Source organism: Xyrauchen texanus, chromosome 26, assembly GCF_025860055.1.
Source record: "Xyrauchen texanus isolate HMW12.3.18 chromosome 26, RBS_HiC_50CHRs, whole genome shotgun sequence".
NCBI lineage: Eukaryota > Metazoa > Chordata > Actinopteri > Cypriniformes > Catostomidae > Xyrauchen > Xyrauchen texanus.
Genome location: NC_068301.1, coordinates 21,057,106 through 21,079,300, shown reverse-complemented (window position 1 = coordinate 21,079,300; position 22,195 = coordinate 21,057,106). Strand labels below are relative to the sequence as shown.

Here is a 22,195-nt window from a genome sequence, read left to right as displayed (position 1 = left end):
AAATCATACTAAATTATGTTTTTTGAAAATTTAAAAATGCAGAAAGTTTTCTGTGAGGGTTAGGTTTAGGGGTAGGGTTAGGTTTAGGGGATAGAATATAAAGTTTGTACAGTATAAAAACCATTATGTCTATGGAAAGTCCCCATAAAACATGGAAACACAACATGTGTGTGTGTGTGTGTGTGTGTGTGTGTGTGTGTGTGTGTGTGTGTGTGTGTGTGTGTGTGTGTGTGTGTGTGTGTGTGTGTGTAAGATATCCACACACAGCCAAACAATGAGATATTATGAATCCCTTGACCTTTCCAGAATGGAGAAGGGTGACTTGTGTCAGCATATGTTTGCTTGTGAAAAACTCGCAGAGAGCCTTGTTCATTCCAAAACGCTTCAATTCTACAAACTCGTATATCCCAGGAGCCCTTGTTCACAAAAAAATACAAAATAAATAAAATAAAAATAACCACAATTCACTTACTTAAATAAAGAAAAAATAATCCATATTTGATGGTTATGATGTTGGAGAATATATGTAAATATATATTTAAAAAATCTAACATTTAAATAAATAAATTATGTGTTTCAAAAACTAAAAATATATTATGTGGTACAATCTAGAAGAGCACACATAATTCGGCGCGCTTTGAGCGGGAAAGTTGGCGCGCTTCTCTGTAAGGACTGCGACACATCGCCTCGCGCAAACGAAAACACCAAAGAAAGCTTCTCTTCTCGGTTGTGACTCTCTTTTAAACCGTCGCAGTCGTGTGATCCCGCCCAATCTCGTCCGGTTCTGTAATCTTTTCCTACTCTCCTCTCGTCCCACCCCCTCTCCTCGCCTCCTGTGGTTGTCGCTGAGTTTCTCTCCGGATGTACTACGGCGCGTGTGGCTCTTAGCGCGCGATATAAAGCCACCGCTGAGTGACAGTGCGCGCGTTAAAAGCCTCTGTCCTTTTTTCTAAGAGGACTTACGCCGCAGCCACTCCAGGCAGCAAGACCATCGAACATCTCCCATGACAGCTTAATGAAATATGACTGTGCTTCACTCCTTGTCTGGATTAATGCCTGTGTAATCGTTAATTTGCTCTCCCTCCCTTATTTGTCTCCAAGTTAAAAGCCTATTCTGTGATCATGGGGTCTATAATGTCATTTTTGCCTAGGCTAAAGGTCTAAAGCGGATACCAGGTGGATCTATGTTCCTTACAGACAAAAGAAACAGCGCAGGGAAATTAGTGGAAGTTTGAGAAAAGTGAGGATGCGGGCGACGTGTTGGTGTGCCGTCTTTCTCCTCACTCCGGCTGTCTACCTGGTAAGTGTATTTTATTCCCGTGTCACACTTTACGATCAGAATTTACATAAAGAACAAGTAATCGCATTTGGAAAATTTGGCACTTCAGAATGACATACTGACAGTAATAATGAGCAGTATGAAATGTATTTCACTTGATAGCTAATCTGTCAGGATCATGAAAATAACTTTTATGCCGCTGTAGTGCGCACAGAAGGACATTTCCCTTCCTGGTGCGTCTGTTTTTGTTACATTTTATACGAACAATGTATAGACCAAATAAGCTTACTAAATGAATAAATTAACATATAGCTTGATTTTATTTCTAAAAACGCGTGTTATGCAGATGAACCTGCCTCTGGATTTCAATATCGTCATCTTTCGTAAAAGACACAAGAATTGTGTTTTACTTGTTGGCCTCACGGGGGCGCCAAAATAAATGGAAACAGGTGCGTCAATGAGACAGCAGGGACCCTTCTGCATGATGAGAGAGTCTTTGATTTCCACTAGTCAAGCCACTGGCGGAGAATACACACAAAACATGTCGAATCTAACTACATTTTCCAAATCGACTGGTCACATGAAAATAAAGAAAATAAAATTGACCACAACACAGACTTGGATTTAGGCTACTAAGTAGGCCTAATTAAATAATTAGCCGTGACCACTCATTTGATGAAATTAAATGTTAAATTAATTTCAATAAATTTATTTAAATCACTGCACTTATATTTTATTTATTTAATTATTCGAATATATATATATATATATAGATAGAAAGATAGATAGATTTTTTTTGTATTAATTATTTTTTTAATTTTTTTTTATAAAAAATAGGTCTAAGTCAAACGATAATGTAGTCATGATGCTCTTTTTTTTTATTCTAAAAGTTATACTGTAGAGCTGCCGCACACACAAGAATATGCAAAAAGAAACCATACAAAATAATAAAGTTTTTAAACCAAACTTGAATGAGAAAATATTCTAATTTAATTTCCAGATGACAGATATGGGATTATAATAATTATTATTATTATTATTTTTAAGATTTTCAACAGTCCTAAAACAAAATGGGACTGAATAATTTGGATATCATTTCTCGTTTAGAATTGCTTATCAATTGTTAACTGTTTAACACTGATTTGTAAAATCTGCTTTGAATAATGGGTTTTCAGCAGTAAAATCACAGTATAACCTGGGTTTATTTTCTTCACATTTTCCTCGTTTTGAATGTAATATATACATTTCAGAGCTCGTTACAAGATATGAAGAATCACTCTTTCTCTGCCACCAGTGTGTTTTATTTAAGTGGAATTATATTATCAAAATGTATGTATGCTAGTCTTAATTTTATAGTGGTATTTGTATTTGTTTATTATAATTTATATATATATATATATATATATATATATATATATATATATATATATATATATATATATATATATATATATATATATATATATATTATTATTATTATTATTATTTTAATGCGTCTGAATAGTCATGCATTTTGGCCTTCATATTGTAATTTACAGAGTTCAAAACAACAGTAAAAATAAATTTGGGAAAATGTGAGACCCCTCGTTTTCGTGCTTCAATTCAGTACCACGGACAGCGCTGTCCTACCGCTCACCATTCCGCATACAATTCATTAAACTTCACTCTCTGCTTTATATGCCTTCATTTTGCCCAGTTATTTTTATTTGTATATTTATATTGTATTGAATGACATTTTATTCCGTTTGGATAGCAGCCGTTTACTGCCACTGTCTCGGAGTGTTTAAGTACCACTTCAATAACAAGTTCCCCTAATGTCTGCAAAACAAGTGAAAACATTTACCATGTTTTTGTTTTTAGGTTTTTTACCTCAGCTGTAGTTTACGGACCACACAGACACACACGCACTCACACACACACACACACACACACACACACACACACACACACACACACACACACACACACACACACACACACACACACACACAAATTATCTTCATATTACCTATTCGTTAATTTCAGTATTTTCTCTCTTTTGTCACATAACGTTTTAAATAATTTGCGTAATATATGGCGCTAAGCAAAATCATTCACTCGTTCGTCGGATATATTTATTTATTTTTCAGTTTCCCCAGACATATTAGAATGCTTCGGATTTCTCTTAAAATGACTCTAGATGGCTAAACATCCAGTGCCTGTGGATTTTCCTTGAAAAAGTCGGCCAGTCAACTGCTAGGCCCATCCGCACCTACGAGGATTAGAGTTGAACTTGGATGCTGTATTTCTTGTTTAAGCCTCTTGTCTGTGCTCGCCATGACGATAACGACAGAACAGCGCTCCGCTTGTGCGCGAGCCAAACAGCGCCGGTCCCGTTAACGTGAGAAAAATTTAAATCGGCGTGTCAGTTTTATTCAGTAAGGCTACCTTTAGAGAAATAAATGTACTTGTTATTTACCCTGTTAAGGTTTCTTTCTTTCTTTCTTTCGTTTGAATATAGTTTCGATCACCAACGTCTAATACAAAGGACGAACATTTCGAACGTCTATAATACAAGCGCCACACACATACTGTATAGTGTGTTCTAGAATTACATGGATGTACTGATGTACAAATCCATTATCCTCACATCAAATGCACTTGTTAATACACTTGTTATGAATACACTTAATAATTAAATGTATGCTTACAAACACAGATGAGAGATGAAAGGGTCTGCTTGGCCAGCAATTGACTTTCAATGTTGAAAGCTATGGTCATGGTCTGATATCACCTGCTTGTGTCTAATGATTTGCATAAAAGGCATTAAATTGTTAAAGTAAAAATCCTCAGCCCTTTGCATATTAAACCTCATTTATGCTTTAGAAACCACTCGAACACCCTGTAGTCATGTGACCTGAGTCCCAAGGGAGACGTTTTGACACTGGCAGTCAGTCTCTTTAAATAAGTTACATAGAAATGGCCTTTAACCAGCCCCTTCGGGTACTTACATTAAGAGGAACTTAAGTGATACAATTAACATTGTCTTGTTATAAAACATGGGTTAACAAATGTCAGCACTTGACTGAAGTGGCGACCTATGTTATGCACAGCTTTTCTATTCTCTAGAAGTAGTTTTAGGCACTGTCTATATTTGTTATATTCATAGAAATTGAGTTCTTTGGTAGAAACTGAAATAAATTCAGTATGTGTCTATTTTAATATTTATTTTTTAATTTCTTTCCCCCTTCGGGATAGGCTTTGATTTTGGGTGGCTGTGGAGGGGGTGTGTTAGTGTCAGTGAAGTGTGTTAAGGCTGAGTGATGTTAAGCTCTAAAGTGATGAAGAGGAGCAGTGAGGTCTGTGAGAGGGAGGAGGAAGTGTAGAGAGCCGAGGGCTGTATAGTTAGTGTGCAAAGCAATGTAATCTAGCCTCCTCCCATGGCGCATACACACACACATTCACTCTTTAATAGACGTGTGTTCACATCAGTGCCACAGTCCATTTATCCCAACTCTCTGGATTCAAGAAGTGTCTCTGTATTGCAGTTAAGGACATCTGCATTATGTTAATGCACCTCTGTAGGTAATAGTACCATCAGCAGTTCTGCACCAGATAATTGGAGGAACAGGATTATAAGACATTCTGTAATAATTTCTGCAGAGCTGAGCCAAACATGCAGACTACAGAAGACACTCAAAATGCAACAAACATTGCATGCTTTAACTATAACTGGCTTTTGGCGCTTTTGGGAACACTTAGCTGATTTGAAATTATATTTAAATAATAGTGTGCTGAGCTTGGAGTTACAGTGTATGTGTGTGTTTGTGTGTATTTAGTATGTGCTGATAGCAGCATGAGACCGGTGAGTGATGTATTGTCTTTGAGGGATTGACGTCTGAAGGTGCCCTTAATTCACCAAGTGGATCAGTGGTGCTACACCCATCCCAAAGGTGTTGCTCTTAGCCATGTATATTGCAGCTTTCTAACTACAAGTACTACGACGCAAACCGCTGTTTATTTCCTATGATATGAATGAATAGAAGAACCTTATCTGTTGATGTGAAAAAAGGCGAACAAATAATTTGACAGGCAAGCACAAGCTTAATTGGAGAGCAGAAACTGTGGTGGGGGTCTGATGTCATTATACTAGTCTCATATTTGTTTTAACTGGTGGTACTTTTGTCAAGACTAGACCAAATGTTATGTTCTGTGCTAGGTCATAAGTGAGCTGTTAGCGTAGGGACGTTTTTCCTATACCATGAAAACGTCGGTATCTCCTCAGTTTTAAAGATTACATCACATGCTCGGCAATTTTCTGATATTGTCACGTGTTTAACCACAATATGTTTTATATTACACTTAGAAATACATTATTTGGTTAAATCATACTGTCATATAATCAATATTTTAGATCCCCTAACCTAACCTAATTTGTAAACCTAAACAATTATCTACAGTGTAAAACATGCACCAGACAGGTAAATTTACTTGAAAATTATTTTTAAAATTATATTACACTATTCTATAAATATTTTTTAGCACCTAACATCTACGCCTTAACCAGACCAATTCTTAACATTTTAAAAGACGTAATAAGCAGGTACAAGTACTGTCACAATAATTTATTCAAAAAAATGACAAAAAAGCTCTATAAAAGTATTCAAAGACTTCCGATGTCACACATTAACTTTGTGTAAGGAACGAAGTAAACCTGAAGGTTTTATCATTAAAAAATAATTATTTCTGCGAAGGCAGTCACATCTCATTAAAATACACATCCAAACATTAGAATGTCGCATTTGCTCTAAAGACACATGAGAGCCAATGCCATTTGAAATCACTGATGTCAGAACTGTCCTAACGCATTTGGAGGCAGCAATTTTTAATGAGTGCAGGTTGGTTACAGCGGATGAGAATGCTTAGAAATATATAGATCTGTTCCTCACACAAAGCCATCACACGGCATCAGAAGACCTGTAATACGGTCTTCTAAATAAATGAAGAATACTTTTATGATGCTTTTCTCATTTTTTGAGCCGCAACTGTTATGCCCCTTTTCACAATATGTCATTTAAATCTTTGGTGTCCCCAGAATGTGTCTGTGAAGTTTCACCTCAAAACACCCAACAGATAATTTATTACACCATGTTGAAAATGGCAATTTTAGGGTGGGAATAAAAAGGAGCTGTTTTTGTGTGTGTCTTTAAATGTAAATGAGTTGGTGCTCCCTGCCCCGTATCCAGAATAGGGCGGAGTTTTGACATCTCTGCTTCGGATAACTAGACATCATTAACAATATGACATACAGCGAAAAAATTGGTGTTCAGCCCTATATGTTCGAACAGGAGTCAGACACTGATGAGGGAGAGACTCCGTCAGAAGTAACAACTCTGAGAATGAACCAGGAAGTTTCCGAATTTTTCTATTTATTTGTTGTAGTTTTTCAGCAGTTTTGCAACAATGGATGAGCAACACATACACACACAAATACTGTTACAATGTTCGCTATGCGCTATAACGAAACAACACACACAAACATACATGTCCGTCGGCAGTGTCGTGGGCAGGGCCTGTACAATGTGACGTCACTTTGTACAGAATCTGCGAATGGCTTATTCTGAGACAGTGCTTATGCATAAAAAAAAAACAACAACTGTGTGGATTTGTGTCATTATAGAGTAGATGTGTACACACACATTTATGTTCAAACACCATGTAAAAGTGAATTTTGCATAATAGACCCCCTTTAAAATGTAGCCTGGGGTAATTGGGTGCTCCCAAATGAGTTGAATACGGCATCAGAGAGACATTTAGCATACAGACTAATGGTGTGGTGCATTCACGTCATGTCGGAATTACTGATATTACGAGATAGAAACTCAGAGATTCTACTTGGAGCTGCTCAGTCCTTGGAAATGGAAGTTATTTGTTTCTATGACAACACTCGCCAAAACAGCTTTGTTGTTGATATCAGCAAAATATTTATAGCTACATTAATTCGCTACATATGTTTTTGAAAAATGTTCAAGAACAAAGAAAATGCTCAAGGTACTGATGGCAAGATTACTGTAAATGGCATATCATACACCTTTACTGTTGAGGCTGCTACCATATTTGCATGACATCACGACTGTCAAGTCAGAGCTTTCATAGAAGATCACAACTTGAAATTACCAGTTCTTCGGAGACATGAATGCTTTTTACAAGTAAGAATCTCATAATTACAATAATTCTGACATGATATGAACTTGCATCACTCCTGCACAAGACACTGAAAAAACAGTGAGACGAGGCACAACAATCAAAAATGTCCACCTAGCGCATGTTCACACTGAAAAGATATAAGAGGGCAGAGTGAACAGCCCCTTAGGTGAAGGTATTTGGTGGTTGTGTCTTGACTATGCCTTGACTTGCTCTTATGAGCGTCTCACTGACTAATGAAAAACACAGTGGTAGCACCGGTATTATGAAGCTTGAATCCTTGCTGGTACTATGGCACCGGTATAGGCTACTGTGCAACACTAATTTAAAATAGAACCATCTTTTGAAGCTTTTCTTTTCTCGTTTTACTTTATGAACTGGCTAAATCTTTTGTCTCCATCATTTTCCACATTTTTGTTAACAGTCAGATATGTTCTTTGCAATATACAATAGCTATGACAATGTGCTGATTGGTTTATATTGACTTTAATTTAGTTTTTCAGTCCTGTTGACTGCCCTAATACGGACAACAGATGATGATTTGGTGGTGTAGAGATGAAAGTGTGTTGCCTAAGTTATAGGTTCACCTTAGTTTACCTCTTCCTTTTCAAGTTTTTGTTAGGTAACTAGCTAATATTAGAATTTAAGTACCATTGTTGTGCTTTTTATTTGCCCAAAAATGTGGCCTTTCAGTATCCACTCTGCCCTGCACACTCAGACTTTGTCAAATTTCACTTTTAAACTAGTTCTTCTTCTGACCCTCTATACACAAAGCCACACACAGACACACATGCACTCAGTGTCAAGCTGAGGACACATTACGAGGTGGAGACAGGACAAGGTTGGTTTGATTTATTACCACAGTCTCTGCTCTTCTCTCCACAAACTGCTCTTGAATTTCAGTCACCTACACAGGTCAGAAGTCAGCCTTGGACACAACCCCTAGAAAGGCAATGGATCTAGAAAATTATACCCCAGACTGACCTGAACCTCAACTCAAAGGGATATTTTGCCCTTTTCACTATTTATAGAATCATTCTCCCCAATCCCACCCCCGTGGAGATGTATGGTCTGGTGAAAGGAACATTAATAAATACTCCATGCAAAGCCTGCGGAATGGCAGGAAGGACCAGATAACCCAAGCCTACCTCCCTTCTATCTTAAAATGCTGTGGGACTCTGAAGTTTCTTTCATGCATTAAACAGGCTGGAATTAGAGAGATGAAAGAGAAATCTCTGAGCCATAAACGTCAGTCAGACAACAATAGTGATGGATTACACCAACAGCACTCCCAGACTGTTTGAAAACACATCTGCAGTATTTTCTCAAAGAAACTAGAAACGCATTCATGGTCATGCTGCTGAATTGAGGCGGGTATAAACAATATTTTACGTATTATGTAAAAAGGTATGTAAAGTCTTTCCAGGCCGTTTTTTTTTTTTTTAATTTTTATTAACATTCAATCTCTTCCACAGTGAAACTGCTCTGTAGCAACATAAAAAAAACAGCAAATACAGTACAGCTGTAGATGGATTTACCTTTTTAATGTAGGTTGACAATCAGTACTCATTATCTATTGACTCACCCATTCCATTTCTGGACATTGCTTGACTTAATTAAATTAAATTAAATTAAATTAAATTAAATTACATGTGTTTTCCTACAGGTGGAGCACTATCACAAGTTCAGCATGCTTTTATAGATGCTAGAATCAAATTATTGTAGACATTCCTAATAATGAGCATTTAATTGACCTATTCTGTGTGATTTTTCCTCTTTTATTTATGTGTACTGAGTATTGAACATGATATTGCATGCCATTTGTTGCATTTCTCCTTTTGGATTTTAACTTTGTAGGTTTTGCCATCAGTTTTCTTCTTGACAAGAAAATCACTTTCCACAATAAAGCCAACTTACTCATCGGAACTATTAAATCTGACTTGAAATTGATATTTCTTAGCAATCTTATAAGTACTGAATGTTTCATCAGAGATATTTTAGAATGAAATGAATCAGTCTAAATGATTCATTTTAGAAGAGTAAATTTGTGGCAAGCTCCAAGAAGAGAACTACAGTAAGTTTATTTATGCTAGGAAACCTTTGTTCCCTTTTGTCCTGATATTGACCAGACAAGTCAGACAAATTTGTCTGCTTATACTAATACCACTGAAATCACCACATAAAATAGTACACAATAGAGTACACATGTATGAAAGTCTCTGAGAAACACTGTCAGGACACTATCTAGCCTTTCTGGTTTGCCATTATATGATTATTTCAATGTGTTTGGTGTATATTTTCATTAGATTTTGGATATTTCTCTGTGGAATTGCACCAAATCTGAGTTTATGGACCTGCACATGCATGTTTCATTGCATGACAGTCATGTTGTCTCATGCATCATCCTGTCATCACAATCACAATATATTGTGATGAAACAAGCTGCCTTTTGGATTTGCATTAATAAAGTTTTCCCTCTTAATTCAAATATGAAAGCAGCACATTCTCATTCAGCCTTAATAAATTTGGACAGTACATTGCTTATGTTATGTTTATTTAATTGAAAAGTTAATTAGCTGGCATGTAGACAAAATTGCTGTAGCCTACTACATGAAAAAAAAAAACATACACTTGACAAAAAGCTATGCTCATTGTCCGATTCAGTCATTATCCTGCAATTGTTGACTCACCACTCCACTGCATGCTAACTAACCGCAGAGTGTCTATGTTTATTGTGTGTATGTGTGTTTGTTTGAAATCAGGTTTTACTTATCTTGAGGCCATCAATCAATAAGTAATGCAATACTTTTTCTTATATATTCCTAATTTTTAACTGTAGATTTAGACAGCGAGTGAAAGTAACACAAAGGATTGAGGAAATGCATGTGATTGTAAGTGTATGAGAATGCTTCATGACTGCTAACGAGAGGAACAGACCAATCAGAGTGCTTATCACTCTTCATGCAGTGAATGACAGTATTGCATTTCACGGTTGTGGCCTGCTAGATTTCATTTTTATTGATTTTCAGAATCACAATTATTCCTCGGTTCATGTGGGTATGCAGCCAGCGCAAGGTGTCAGGAAAAATCATGTAAAGGAAAAAAGAAAGTCATGCTGAATATTTTAAAGATGAAGGCTACACAAATGATTCACAAACTGATTTTGTTGAGCAGTAACTTAGATTAATATTACATATTTATATTATATCATATAATTATATTTTAGAACAATCCATTTTTTTCTTATTATTTCTTTCTTTTTATTGTTGCTCTTTTTTCATAACAGCTAACTGTACTGTGTGAAAGGCTTTGCTTATATGTGTGTGTGTGTGTGTGTGTGTGTGTGTGTGTGTAAAAGAGAACATAGTATACAGATGATAGAAACTGCACAGTGATTATTTTGTTAGATAAAAACAGTTCAAACAGTTACCAAAGTTACTTCATAGTGTGTTAATCAAGTTAATCTGTATTTGCATAATGTTTTTTAAAGGAGCAAATAAGTCAAAACAAAATGCATTTGCTTCAGTATAATTCTTTCAGTCTTCTTACCATTTCCAATAACCATATTCTTTTATTTCTTTGTATTATATTAACTGTGCTCTGATTTTCAGCAATGGTAAACAATATAGGATGAAAATCCACAGCTTCTAAGCCTTGCATCAGTAATGACCTCAACCCATTTGTCTAAAACTAACAAGTGTCTAAAATCTTCTCTAAATTTGCACAAATGTAATAATGATAGAAAAAGATAGAAATTACATTTTGATTGACATTTTCAATTACTTAAACAATAGTTATTTTATTGGATGAATATTATTTCTGCGTTTCTATTAACATAGCAATCTTTTATTAAACTTCAAAAGTGTATAGTTCAATCAATTTTACATTTGAATTGTGTCATTTAGCAGATGCTTTTATCCAAAGTGACTTAAAAATTTGTAAGCAATTTTTCATAGAAAAGAAAAAAATATATAATTGCAGTATGGCAATGCCAAGTTTTTGAATTAGCTAGGGTGGCACATAAGCTAGAGCAGGAGAAAGATACAGTGAAATAACGTGTATTATTATTATTATTATTATTATTATTATTATTATTATTATTTTGAAACAGGAATTTTATATATTAAGGCTTGCTAAATTATTTAAAGACAATGGTTCTCTTTAGAGAATGAAATAGAAAAACAAATCTCTCCCCAGTTTTCTGATCTTTTCTTATTTTGCTCGACATTAAGTTACTCCTTTAGAACCAATACACTGGTACCGGTACAACACCATCTGATCTGTAACAACTTTGACAACATAAAGACAAAACTTCACCTGTATTCCTACAATCTCCAATATTTCACCCACCATCTCAAGTAGACAGAGGAAAATCCTTATAATTAATTGACGTGAGGGTGCCATTCATGTCGAAATATTTCTGGGGTCTTTTGAAGATGATAGCAGTGCTTGTGATAGTGACTGAAGGGCAGGCGCATTATAGCAAGGTGATGGATGTGATCTGTTCTTCCAGAGCAGCCTGAGCACGGCCTATCTGTCAGCTCTAAAAAGCCATTACTTAAAACATTAGCCTGACAGGTAAGCGCGATTCTCCTTACACTGCTTCTGAGAGAAATGGCAGAATGGGAGTTGGTGAGTGTGTGTGTGTGAGTGTGTGGATATCTTATGCGGTGACTGACAGCATTGCTCACACCTAAATGGCTAATGTGTTATGATGTGTGTTACTTTCTTGTCTCTACTGAATTTCTTTTGGTGTCATTCAGTTCTATTCAGTTTGATTTAATTTGATTCTGCTGGAAAAGGCATTATTTCTGAAAATTTGAATGACGGCAGCCTTTGTTTAAAAAGTAATTGTCCCTCTGACAGTCAAGGCCACATGGTGAGAGATGAAATCAAAATTCAGACAGTCGTTTAAATCAGTTTTGGGATAATTTGAGCCTCAGCGACTTCAATTGTCTTTACATAAGTTTTATGAGTCCTACTTTTCTTTGTTGTTCTCTGTAGTAGGATTAATTTTGACTTGAATAATGGATGTCTATGTAATGGGTTTTGTGGGTTTTTTTCATGTTTTTTTTTTTTGTCTTTTATTTTCAAGTAATATGTTTTGTAAGTTCCTCTTGTTCCTTTGTTTCCCATCTTTATTGTTTCCAGTGTTTTCTGAAAGTTCACCAATGAGTGCGTTTACATGGACAGCAAATGTTGATAACGATTAAAAATCAGCTTTTTCAGAAAACTCACAACGCAAGAGATTTTCATGAGATTTGAAATTACCTGATTATTCTCTGCTTTTAGAGTCAAAACGTAAACAGCCATGCGCACGTTTACTTGTAGAGCGAAATTGGGGTAATGGACAGAAATCTATGTGTGCCAATGGGTTTATGCTAAACCTTTTTATGACTTTGCCCCGATAAAAGAAAACTTTTTAAGGCGTTTACATGACCTTAAATTGTCAAATTGTCCGCTTATAAAGCATAATCAGTGAGATAACACATATAAACACACTCCATTGTATAGGGTATAGCCCTATATTTCTATTGTCCTTTTGTTGGTTATTGTGCTATGTATCTTGGGCAAGTCGTCATTTTCTTGTGTTCATTGTATCCAGTTATGTTAATGGTCATAGACATGTCTTAGTGGTTGACCAATATATCGAGGCAATAAATCGGATGATATTCTTACTTTTTTAATTATCCCCTTAAGGCGATTTGTTTCTTTAGGGTGCTGAGAATCGCCTGCTTGCATGTGAAACGACTGAGACATGTAAACGACCAGTCATGGTTCGTTTTGTTGTTACATGCCATCGTGTTACTACAATAATAGACCGGTGTGCAGCACAATCTCATTTAAAAGCGCCGCATATCAGAGCCACGGCAGACGGGTTTGAGCTCATATTGTTAAAGTGCTTATCTGTTTCATTATCCCTCCACAACAGTTCCCTGTAACATTAAACTCTCTTGACTAATGAGAAAAAATAAAACTAATATCATATATACCATCTGCTTATATGCACATATATCTTTAAACAGATGTAATAAACCAATCTCACAACTTGAGCAGATCCAGCATCCTGTGGAACACTCTAAAGCACGTATTCTAACATTCTCTCCTCAGCAGTTGACTGTTTTTCACTTTTTACTTTCTTTTTTAATGTTAAAAGGCAAATATCAATAAAACTACTATTATATACCATCTGCAAATACTGTATATAGAAATCTCATTTAGACAGATGTAATTCACGAACCTCATGAAAATCCAGTGTTTTCCTCCTGTCGAGCACTCATCTAATATCTTCTTCTGAAGTGAGTATTCAATCTGCCAGAATCAAAACTTCAGGATCAGTATCAAAAGTTCCTCTGATTCACAAAGCATGATGACAATCCAATCAGGCAATCCAGGCCATTTAAACTGTCAGGAGATTGCTGCTTGCACTGGTCTGCATGAGAGCGTGAGTGCAACCAAATTCTTTCTAGCAAGTCAGTCCACTGTCGGCCATGTTTGGAATGCTCTCGGGAGGCTATTTTCAGTCATGACAGTGCAGGTTCTATCTTCTTGAATGGGGAAATACCGAAATCTCCAAAACGGTTTGTCAAGATTATGATCAAAGAACATATTTCAAATCAGTAGTATCATAAATTATGCTTCTTTACCTAAGTTTATGCTAAAAAACACAATTTTCCCAGCTTTTGTAGCTAATGCACATGTGTGTTCTAGAGTTGACTGACAGGTGATGTCTGTATCTAAAAGGTGATTGGCTCTTTTACCTGTAAGGCGGGACTTCTTATCTACATCAGTTGACCATTGGCTGCAGTTGGGCATTCTAATTTCTGCCATATCTAAAGTGACATCACTTTAGAGCAGGCCTCGCCCACGACTGGTGACGAACTCCACCCTATTATCATAGATCCTCCCCTGAGTGATCTTCACACAGTCCGCCATTTTTTTTCCATGCTGGAGCAGATACAGTGAGTATAATAATGTCTCAGCTTTGTAAGCATCATAAGTGTTCTGTTGTTTGCTGTAAAAGTGAACATAAGAGTCTTCATGTACTCGCGGCATCAGAGCCACTGAAGATGCAGTGGACAAGGTAGACTGGTAATCTGGCATATCAGGCATTTTCCCAGTGGGCCGACGCACTTTGGGGCCGATCAGGGGCGGACTGGCCATCGGGAGAACCGAGCGGGTCAGTTGGTTGGCCGTGAAAAGGGTCGAATGGGCCACGATAAGCTAAAATGAGCCACCGCGTTATGCAGAACGGACCACAAAACAGTGGCGCGATATGCAGAATAGGACAGTGAACAACTTTTGGGCTAGTTGCTATGAAAAATCCTGGGCCGATTTCTCTTCCCAGTCCAGCCCTGCCTGAACTCCGGTATTTACGCTCTCAGTCATATAGGTTCTGATTTGTTGTCGCTGTAGTAACCGAAGCATGAGCTATAAAGGCACAGCCCTCTTCCGGAAAGGAGGCGGGGAGCAGCAGCTCATTTGCATTTAAAGAGACAAAATCAGCGTGTTTTTGATTCCACCCAAAAAGAGGCATTTATAATAAATATATATATATATATATATATATATATATATATAATAAATGGTATAATAAATTATCCGTGGGGTATTTTGAGCTGAAACTTCACAGACACATTCTGAGGACACCTGAGACTTATATTACATCTTGTAAAAAGGGGCATAATAGGTCTCCCGTAATAGAAGTATCCCATCTCTGCTAAATAGTCTCTGGTGCAACTTCAAGGTAAAAGCGCTTCACGTGTGCTATAAATAAATGTTTTATTCACTGTGAACTGTATGTACAATTGTTTTGATTCTGTATTTTTTTAGAAAATGCGATTGCTAACATGGACATGCAATCTATGGTTGCTGGACTACTGTGCGTACTGTTATTTCCTAACAATTTTTTCATGTGCAAATAAATTACAAACATTTTAAGATATCAAGTCAGAAGAAAGTGCTATCTACCATTTAAAATACAATATTATTTTTTGATAATTTTTTATAAAGTTAAAGCTAAGTGTGAAATTGAATAAATATAGGGCTAAATAAGAGTTTATTTTTTTAACAATTTTATGTTTATGTTATTTAATACATTACATTGTGTTGTATATTGACATTGTATCGGCCTATGGGCCACCCTGCTCTATGGATATCGGCACCGGCGATTAAAAAACCCATATTGGTCGACAATATGTTTTGTTGATTTGAGGAAACCAGTAAATGCTGCTTTTTGATTATTTATTCTTCAGTGAGGGTTGCATGTTACAGTCTGAATTATAGTTTGACAAATATGAAATAAATGTCAGTTATCACGTGAATAAATCATTATAATTTTATGCCTCCTGAAATGTCGTAAAATAGCCAGTGTTTGCTATTTTGGCACTGGGCCTCAAGTAGCACAACAATTAAGATCTTATAATGTTTACTGTGAACAGATTTCTACTAGATCGCTGGTCTGCTAAGACACGGATTCCCACATTTATTCCCACATTTTCCCTTTTAACTAGACATGCCGATTTATAGTTTGATTATTATTGTATTTTTCTTTTCTTATTTTTTGTCAACCAGGCCTGACTGAAATGCATTAATTACATCTCTTGACCTGTTTTGCTTTGAAAATTACCCTGTGAATTGGTTGTTTGTGAGATGACAGCTGATGAAAAACATTTTTTTAATTCTCTGATCATTTACTCACCCTCATGAACTTTAAAGGGGTGTCTATCCCATTAGATGTTTTAAAGATGTGTGTGCTTTGGGCAGTGGTGGCTCAGCGAGAAGCACCACCAGAAGGTCAGGGTTTCAAGCCTCAGCACTGCCGAGATGCCACTGTTGGGCCCTTGAGCAAGGCCCTTCACCCTCTCTGCTCCAGGGGTGCTGTATCATGGCTGACCCTGTGCTCTGACCTCAGCTTAGCTGGAATATATAAAAAATAATAATTTCACTGTTCAAAATATATAATGTGTGACAAAAAAAATAAAGGCTTCTTCTTTTCATGAATGTTTTCTGCTCTTCACTGCCCACATACAATCCTAAAAAAAACAACAAAAAAAAAACTTTGTAGCTTCAAGGATACAATGTGTTTTTTGTTTGTTTGTTGTTGTTTTTTCCATAGGAACAAAACATATAAATGTACCTTAAAAGGTACACAATAAGTTAATGGTAGGGCTTTCAAGATTCTGAAATTTGGCTGAAAATTAATTGTCAAACAAAGAATTATATTCTTTTATAACAATTATATTAAAATAAATAAATAAATTGATGTCCGCGATGTTGCGCTTGGAGTTCAAGTGAATGACACTGAAATTCGCTGTTCATGGCATTTATATATTGGCTTAAAATTCCCTTATGGGCATTAAAATGTGATTGGAATTTAAAGTGCACAATAATCGTGGTTAGATTAAATAATCGCGATCAGACGATTATTTAACAATCGCGACAGGCCTATCCTTAGGTTACTATTATGTGCCCAAAACGAGTTATAATTTTGAACTAATGGTACAAAAGTGACTACTCTTTTCTGAGAGTGCACCAGCATATTAGGCACTTCTGAGGCTACGTCTACATTAATTCGGATACATTTGAAAATGGCGTTTTCGTTTCAAAACGCTCTCCGTCCACACTAATGTTTTCAAGCGTTTTCCTAAATTTGCTCATCCACACTAAAACGTATGCAAATGCTTATATTGTGTCACTGCACATGTGGAAAATCCCAGCTGCATATACGGTCTGAATTGCAATAGTCCTCGTGTTCCGTCGCCGGACACCAATTCCGAGTAAATTTCCCTTCGCCTTTGAAGGAATGCAATGTGAAGGTTGTACAAAGTGACATTTATTTTTTAACAATGCTATCAAAGTATATATATCAGGCACAATAGCGCCGCTATAACACAGGCCACAATCTTGATTGTTTTGGTTGGATAGATCACATGACTAAAAATGCATCATCATTTTCCATAGCATCAATTTTCACAGTCCACACTACAATGCGAAAATGCCGTTTTCAAATTTATCCACTTTGGAGTGCGTTTTCAAAAAGCTCAGTTTTCTTATACAAAAACGCCATCTCAGTGTGGACAGAAGGCCAAAACGGAGAGAAAAAGATGCATTTTCAAACGAAAATGTATTAGTGTGGTCTAGGCCTGAGTTGATCACATTTTGGCATTAATGTATTTCTCACATACCAATCACACAGATCCTCTGCACTATCATGAATGTGATATTAACCATTTTTCATTCTTATATCACTACAATGATATTCAGTCAAGTGCGTGTTTAATTTTATTTGGGGATATCCTTGATTTAGTATAATTAATTTTTTTAAAAACAAACAAAAAAATAGATAGAAAAACAATAGAATACTATGATATAGTATGTTAGTAAGGTAGAGTATAGGTGTGTGTGTGTGTGTGTGTGTGTGTGTGTGTGTGTGTGTGTGTGTGTGTGTGTGTGTGTGTGTGTGTTTCTATCTGTGTGAAGAGAGAGGGTATGAATGCATTTTTGTATACATAAATAGCCATAATGGGTAGGTGACAAACATTGCAAAAAAATTGCAAATATGCTTGACCTTAAATGCAAGTACACACATTTGGCCAATCTTGAAATACAGTGAGGAGATGATAATGTTCGCTGGTAGGAAGTGGAGAACGCTGGTGCTCTATGTGCATGAGTATCTTCAGGGCTTTGCTTTTTATGTGCTATTAGTCTGTGAAAGTGTATTAGAACAATGGGACAGTGAATCACGGCAAGTAATACATAGTAATCAGAGCTTTGGAGGTTTCTGAAATTAGAATAATGTCCACTTGACACACACACAAACATAGACACCTCCTGCTTCAAAAAAATATCTTTAGAGCTTGTAATAATGTAGAGATCACCACAGGGAACAACACAGACAACAGCGAAAATTATTTTTGAGCTGAACTTTTTGCTAAGAATATGTTTATCTTTTGAACTGCCCAGTTCTGTACGGTTGCATATCTTCCAGTGTACAGTGCATTACAGCTTAGGCAGCTTTAAAGGGACAGTTCACCATCTGTCATCATTTACTTAAACTATTGTCGTTCCAAAACCACATAACTTACTTTCTTCCGTGGAACACAAAAGGTGCAATTTTGTTTTTTGAATTTCTTGGATTCTCTTTTCCATGTTATGAAAGTGATTGATGATGGGTGCTGTAAAGTTCCATAATGATAATAAAAGCACCATAAAAGTATCCTAAAAGTGTATACATATACAGTATATACATATATAATGTGTATACCATATTTCACATTTTCTGAAGGCATTTAAGAGATTTTTGTGTGGAAGAAACCAAAAAAAAAGGAAAAGAAAAGTCTCTGTAGTGCTCAAATCAAATATGGTATGTGTCTAATCCTTCCTAATAAAATTTTATAGCTACAGTAGAAATCTTTAATTTCAGTGAATAACTAAATAAATGTTGTTTCTGTTCATCACACAAAGCTATCATTTGATGTTCGTAATGATGACAGAAATGTCATAATTCCTATCTCTCTCCCTCCTGATCAGGTGAGCTATTTCTTTAAGTACACCACCTACTGTGTTAGGAATGGGGGTCACCTGCTAAGTGCTATTAGGGACATGTACATGAGGAAAATGTATCTATGGAGAATGGAGGCTAGGCATTGAACCTCCCTGTGAAATTGTCAGCGATGATAGTAGTGTGTGGCGAAACCATTTAAGGTTAAATCTAGCATACAAAATCCACTTTCATTTGTAATGCTGCTGCTTTCCTGCACCAAGCCATTCTGAATTAATCTTTTCTGCTTTCCTCTCTCCTGCATTCTCAATCTCTCTCTCTCTCTCTCTGTTTGTGTGTGTGTGTTTGTGAGAGAGAGAGAGCGAGAAACACAACTCTAAATAACTCAGAAAGCCAGTCATCTGGCCATTTATGGATTTCTATTAATGTGGTGCATCATGGGAATTCTCTGTTTCCAGCCCATCCTGTCAAAGTTAAGTTACTTCAGTATATGTATTATTAGTTAATCTGTCTTGCTGAGTGTGCTCAACATTTGAAAGCTTTCTTTCTTTTTTCTTTCTTTTTTTCATTTTAAAGAAATGTGTTTATCTTATAAATAGATTTGCACTACAGAAAGGTGCCTTTCATGCATTCATTTGTGAGGATATTTTCAAAAAGACAGAGAGCAACACTGTGATAATATTTAGAGATTTTTTTGTGCTGAGCTTTGGCACTATAGCAAGAGTCACATAATCAGTATTTGTTAATTTGGTCAGCATTCATGAATGTTTTATTACTGGTATTCCTCTAATGTTCACTTTCTCTCTTCCGTGTAACACAAAGGGAGATGTTATGGACTGACAGCCTCAGTGACATTTCTATTATATGGAGAGAGAAAAAAATGCAATAACAATAAATGGTGACTGAGGGTAACATTCTTCCTGACATCTCCCTTTGTGCTCCACTGAAGAAAGAAAGTCATGCAGGTTTGAAAGCGACATAAGACACTGCCCGTTCTGGCATGGAGGGATTTACAGCTCCACATGTATCATTGTTTACGTGTGAACCGAATGCATGTGGTGCTCCTGAGTAGTTTTGAGACACATAGAATTGGGTGATGATGATCACTTATTGGCTGGTTTGTAATCTCATACTGCAGAAGGCTTTTCGGAGGGTTGCTTCAGATGGGTTGGGTGTTAATGTGGCTCAACATTGGGGTTAGATCAACCAAAAACTTTAATTCTGACATGATTTACTCCCCCTCATGTTGTTCTAAATCCCTATGACTTTCTTCAATGGAACACACAAGAATATGTTAGGCAATATGTTAGTCTCAGTCACCATTCACCTTCATTGCATCTTTAATCCATTCAAGGAAAGCAGGGGCATCATTAACATTTAGGACAGGTGGGACATGTTCCTACCACTTTTCGCCGTTGCCAATTTTGTCCCCAACGTTTTTTGAAATAGCTTTTGTCAGGTAAGTGTCTAATGCATAAGAAACAGCTTGAGTTTCCATTTTGTCTGTGTGAGTTATAATAAGTGGCGATCCAGAGCTGGAGTTTATTGTTTTTATGTTATAATGATATACAAGTGCTCATTGCGGCTGTTATCAGTGGCATTGAGTGACAGCGGGCAGCGACGTTCGCTCTTTTCCATTTAAATCACAAAGCAAAATGCAAACAGATGAGAATCTTTGTTTATTTAATTAAAAAATTAATATAAGGGTTGATTAGAATCTGGACATCCTTGTAGTAGAGGCAATACATTTATCATGAGATCAATCAGTCTTACAATTTTAACAAAAGCTTACATGTATTTCATGTATTTATTCAAACAAAATCAGAGTACTTGCAGTGTTAGATGAAAAGACTGAGTTATCATATATGTTAAATATTCATCGGAGGGCTTGATTTGGTCATGAAGAAAGACTATTTATCAAAATAATACAATATTATTTGACATTATCTTCACATAACCTAATTAATATTCATGAGTTTCACTTTGTGAAGTGAAACAAAAGTTTTAAAACAAAGTTTTGAACAACATGAGGGTGAGTGAATGGCAGATTGTTTTAGTAAGAAGTTAACTGACAAAGTTTTACATGCATACCATTGTGCCAGGCTTTTTTAAGCCTCCAGGTTCTCAAGAATCTTGCATTTCAAGAGGCTTGAATATATGCAGTCTTTGGTGCCCTTAGCATCCATGAACCTGACCAAAAGCAAGCAGGTACTCTAAAGCCTGTCTTCACTGTTTTCAAAATGAACTTCATACTGTGGTCTGTTTAAAGAATTGCAATCGGGCAACATGCCTTGAATGGAAAGCAATTTAGTGGAGGATAATTGAAGGGAAGTGATAAGCTCGGCTGTCTCGGGATTCATTGCGTAAATTTCATTAGTTTTTTTGGGGAAGGCTCTCACAGTGTGACTTGAGTGAAATTTCTAAAGTGTTTATCACGAGTGACTTTGTAGATTATTCGCTTCTCTTTAAAAAAGCTGTTTTTACCTGGCTTTGCTCTTTTTGTTCTTTTATAGTATGAATTATTAATATTTCTGGAGAACACTTACCCTTGTTCTCTCTTTTCAAAAACAAATCAAATGAGAAGAACTCAAATAAGGCTTTGTTGCTTTTTTGTTCAAATTAATTAAAAATAAATGATAGCTGATAATTGATAAATGACAGCAATGTAATAAATCAGAGATATTTCTGAAGGAACTAGTTTTAATTTCAGCATGCACTAACGTTGTTTAAAATTTCTGTGACTTATGTATTTCCAATAGTTTGTAATTGAAAATAAAGTTGTGCTCTTCTTGTCATGAAGAATCTACACCCTTTGCCTTGTTGGCAGCTTCAGTCCTCATTGAAATGCTTTCATATATGTCCTGAACTGTGCTCTGAGATATGGAGCCACTAATAAATAAGAAAAGACTGTAGTTCTTTGAGGGATGAAGGAGCTAGAAATCTTGTTTGCGCTTTATACTTCAGAACGTCCCATATAAGTTCAATGGTATATAGATCTAGTGGTTGGAGACACTATGGATTTTTACTTCAAGCCAAGTCAAGTTCTTCATTGACATGTACACAGAGAAATAGGTTCACTGCACTATACTGATCTTCATGAGACCACTCTTGAGAATATGGGGGTATATATGGGAGACCAGGGCTAGTTGTCACATGGGGAAGTTGTCTTAAAGGCTATATTTCAGTGACAATATATTTTGGAATCAAAAGTCCAGTTCCAGGTTGGTTTC

The 22,195-nt window shown here is 36.2% G+C and overlaps 1 protein-coding gene across 1 annotated transcript in view; it reads left to right on the top strand.

Annotated features, from left to right (window-relative positions):
* Nucleotides 1–876: 876 nt before the first annotated feature.
* Nucleotides 877–22,195, top strand: part of LOC127620399 (neurexophilin-1-like) — a 40,962-nt gene continuing 19,643 nt past the window's right edge. Inside the window, exon 1 of the mRNA XM_052093627.1 lies at nucleotides 877–1,300. Within this exon, the coding sequence (XP_051949587.1) occupies nucleotides 1,247–1,300 (54 nt within the window). The 5' untranslated portion in view covers nucleotides 877–1,246. The remainder of the gene's footprint in view (nucleotides 1,301–22,195) is intronic.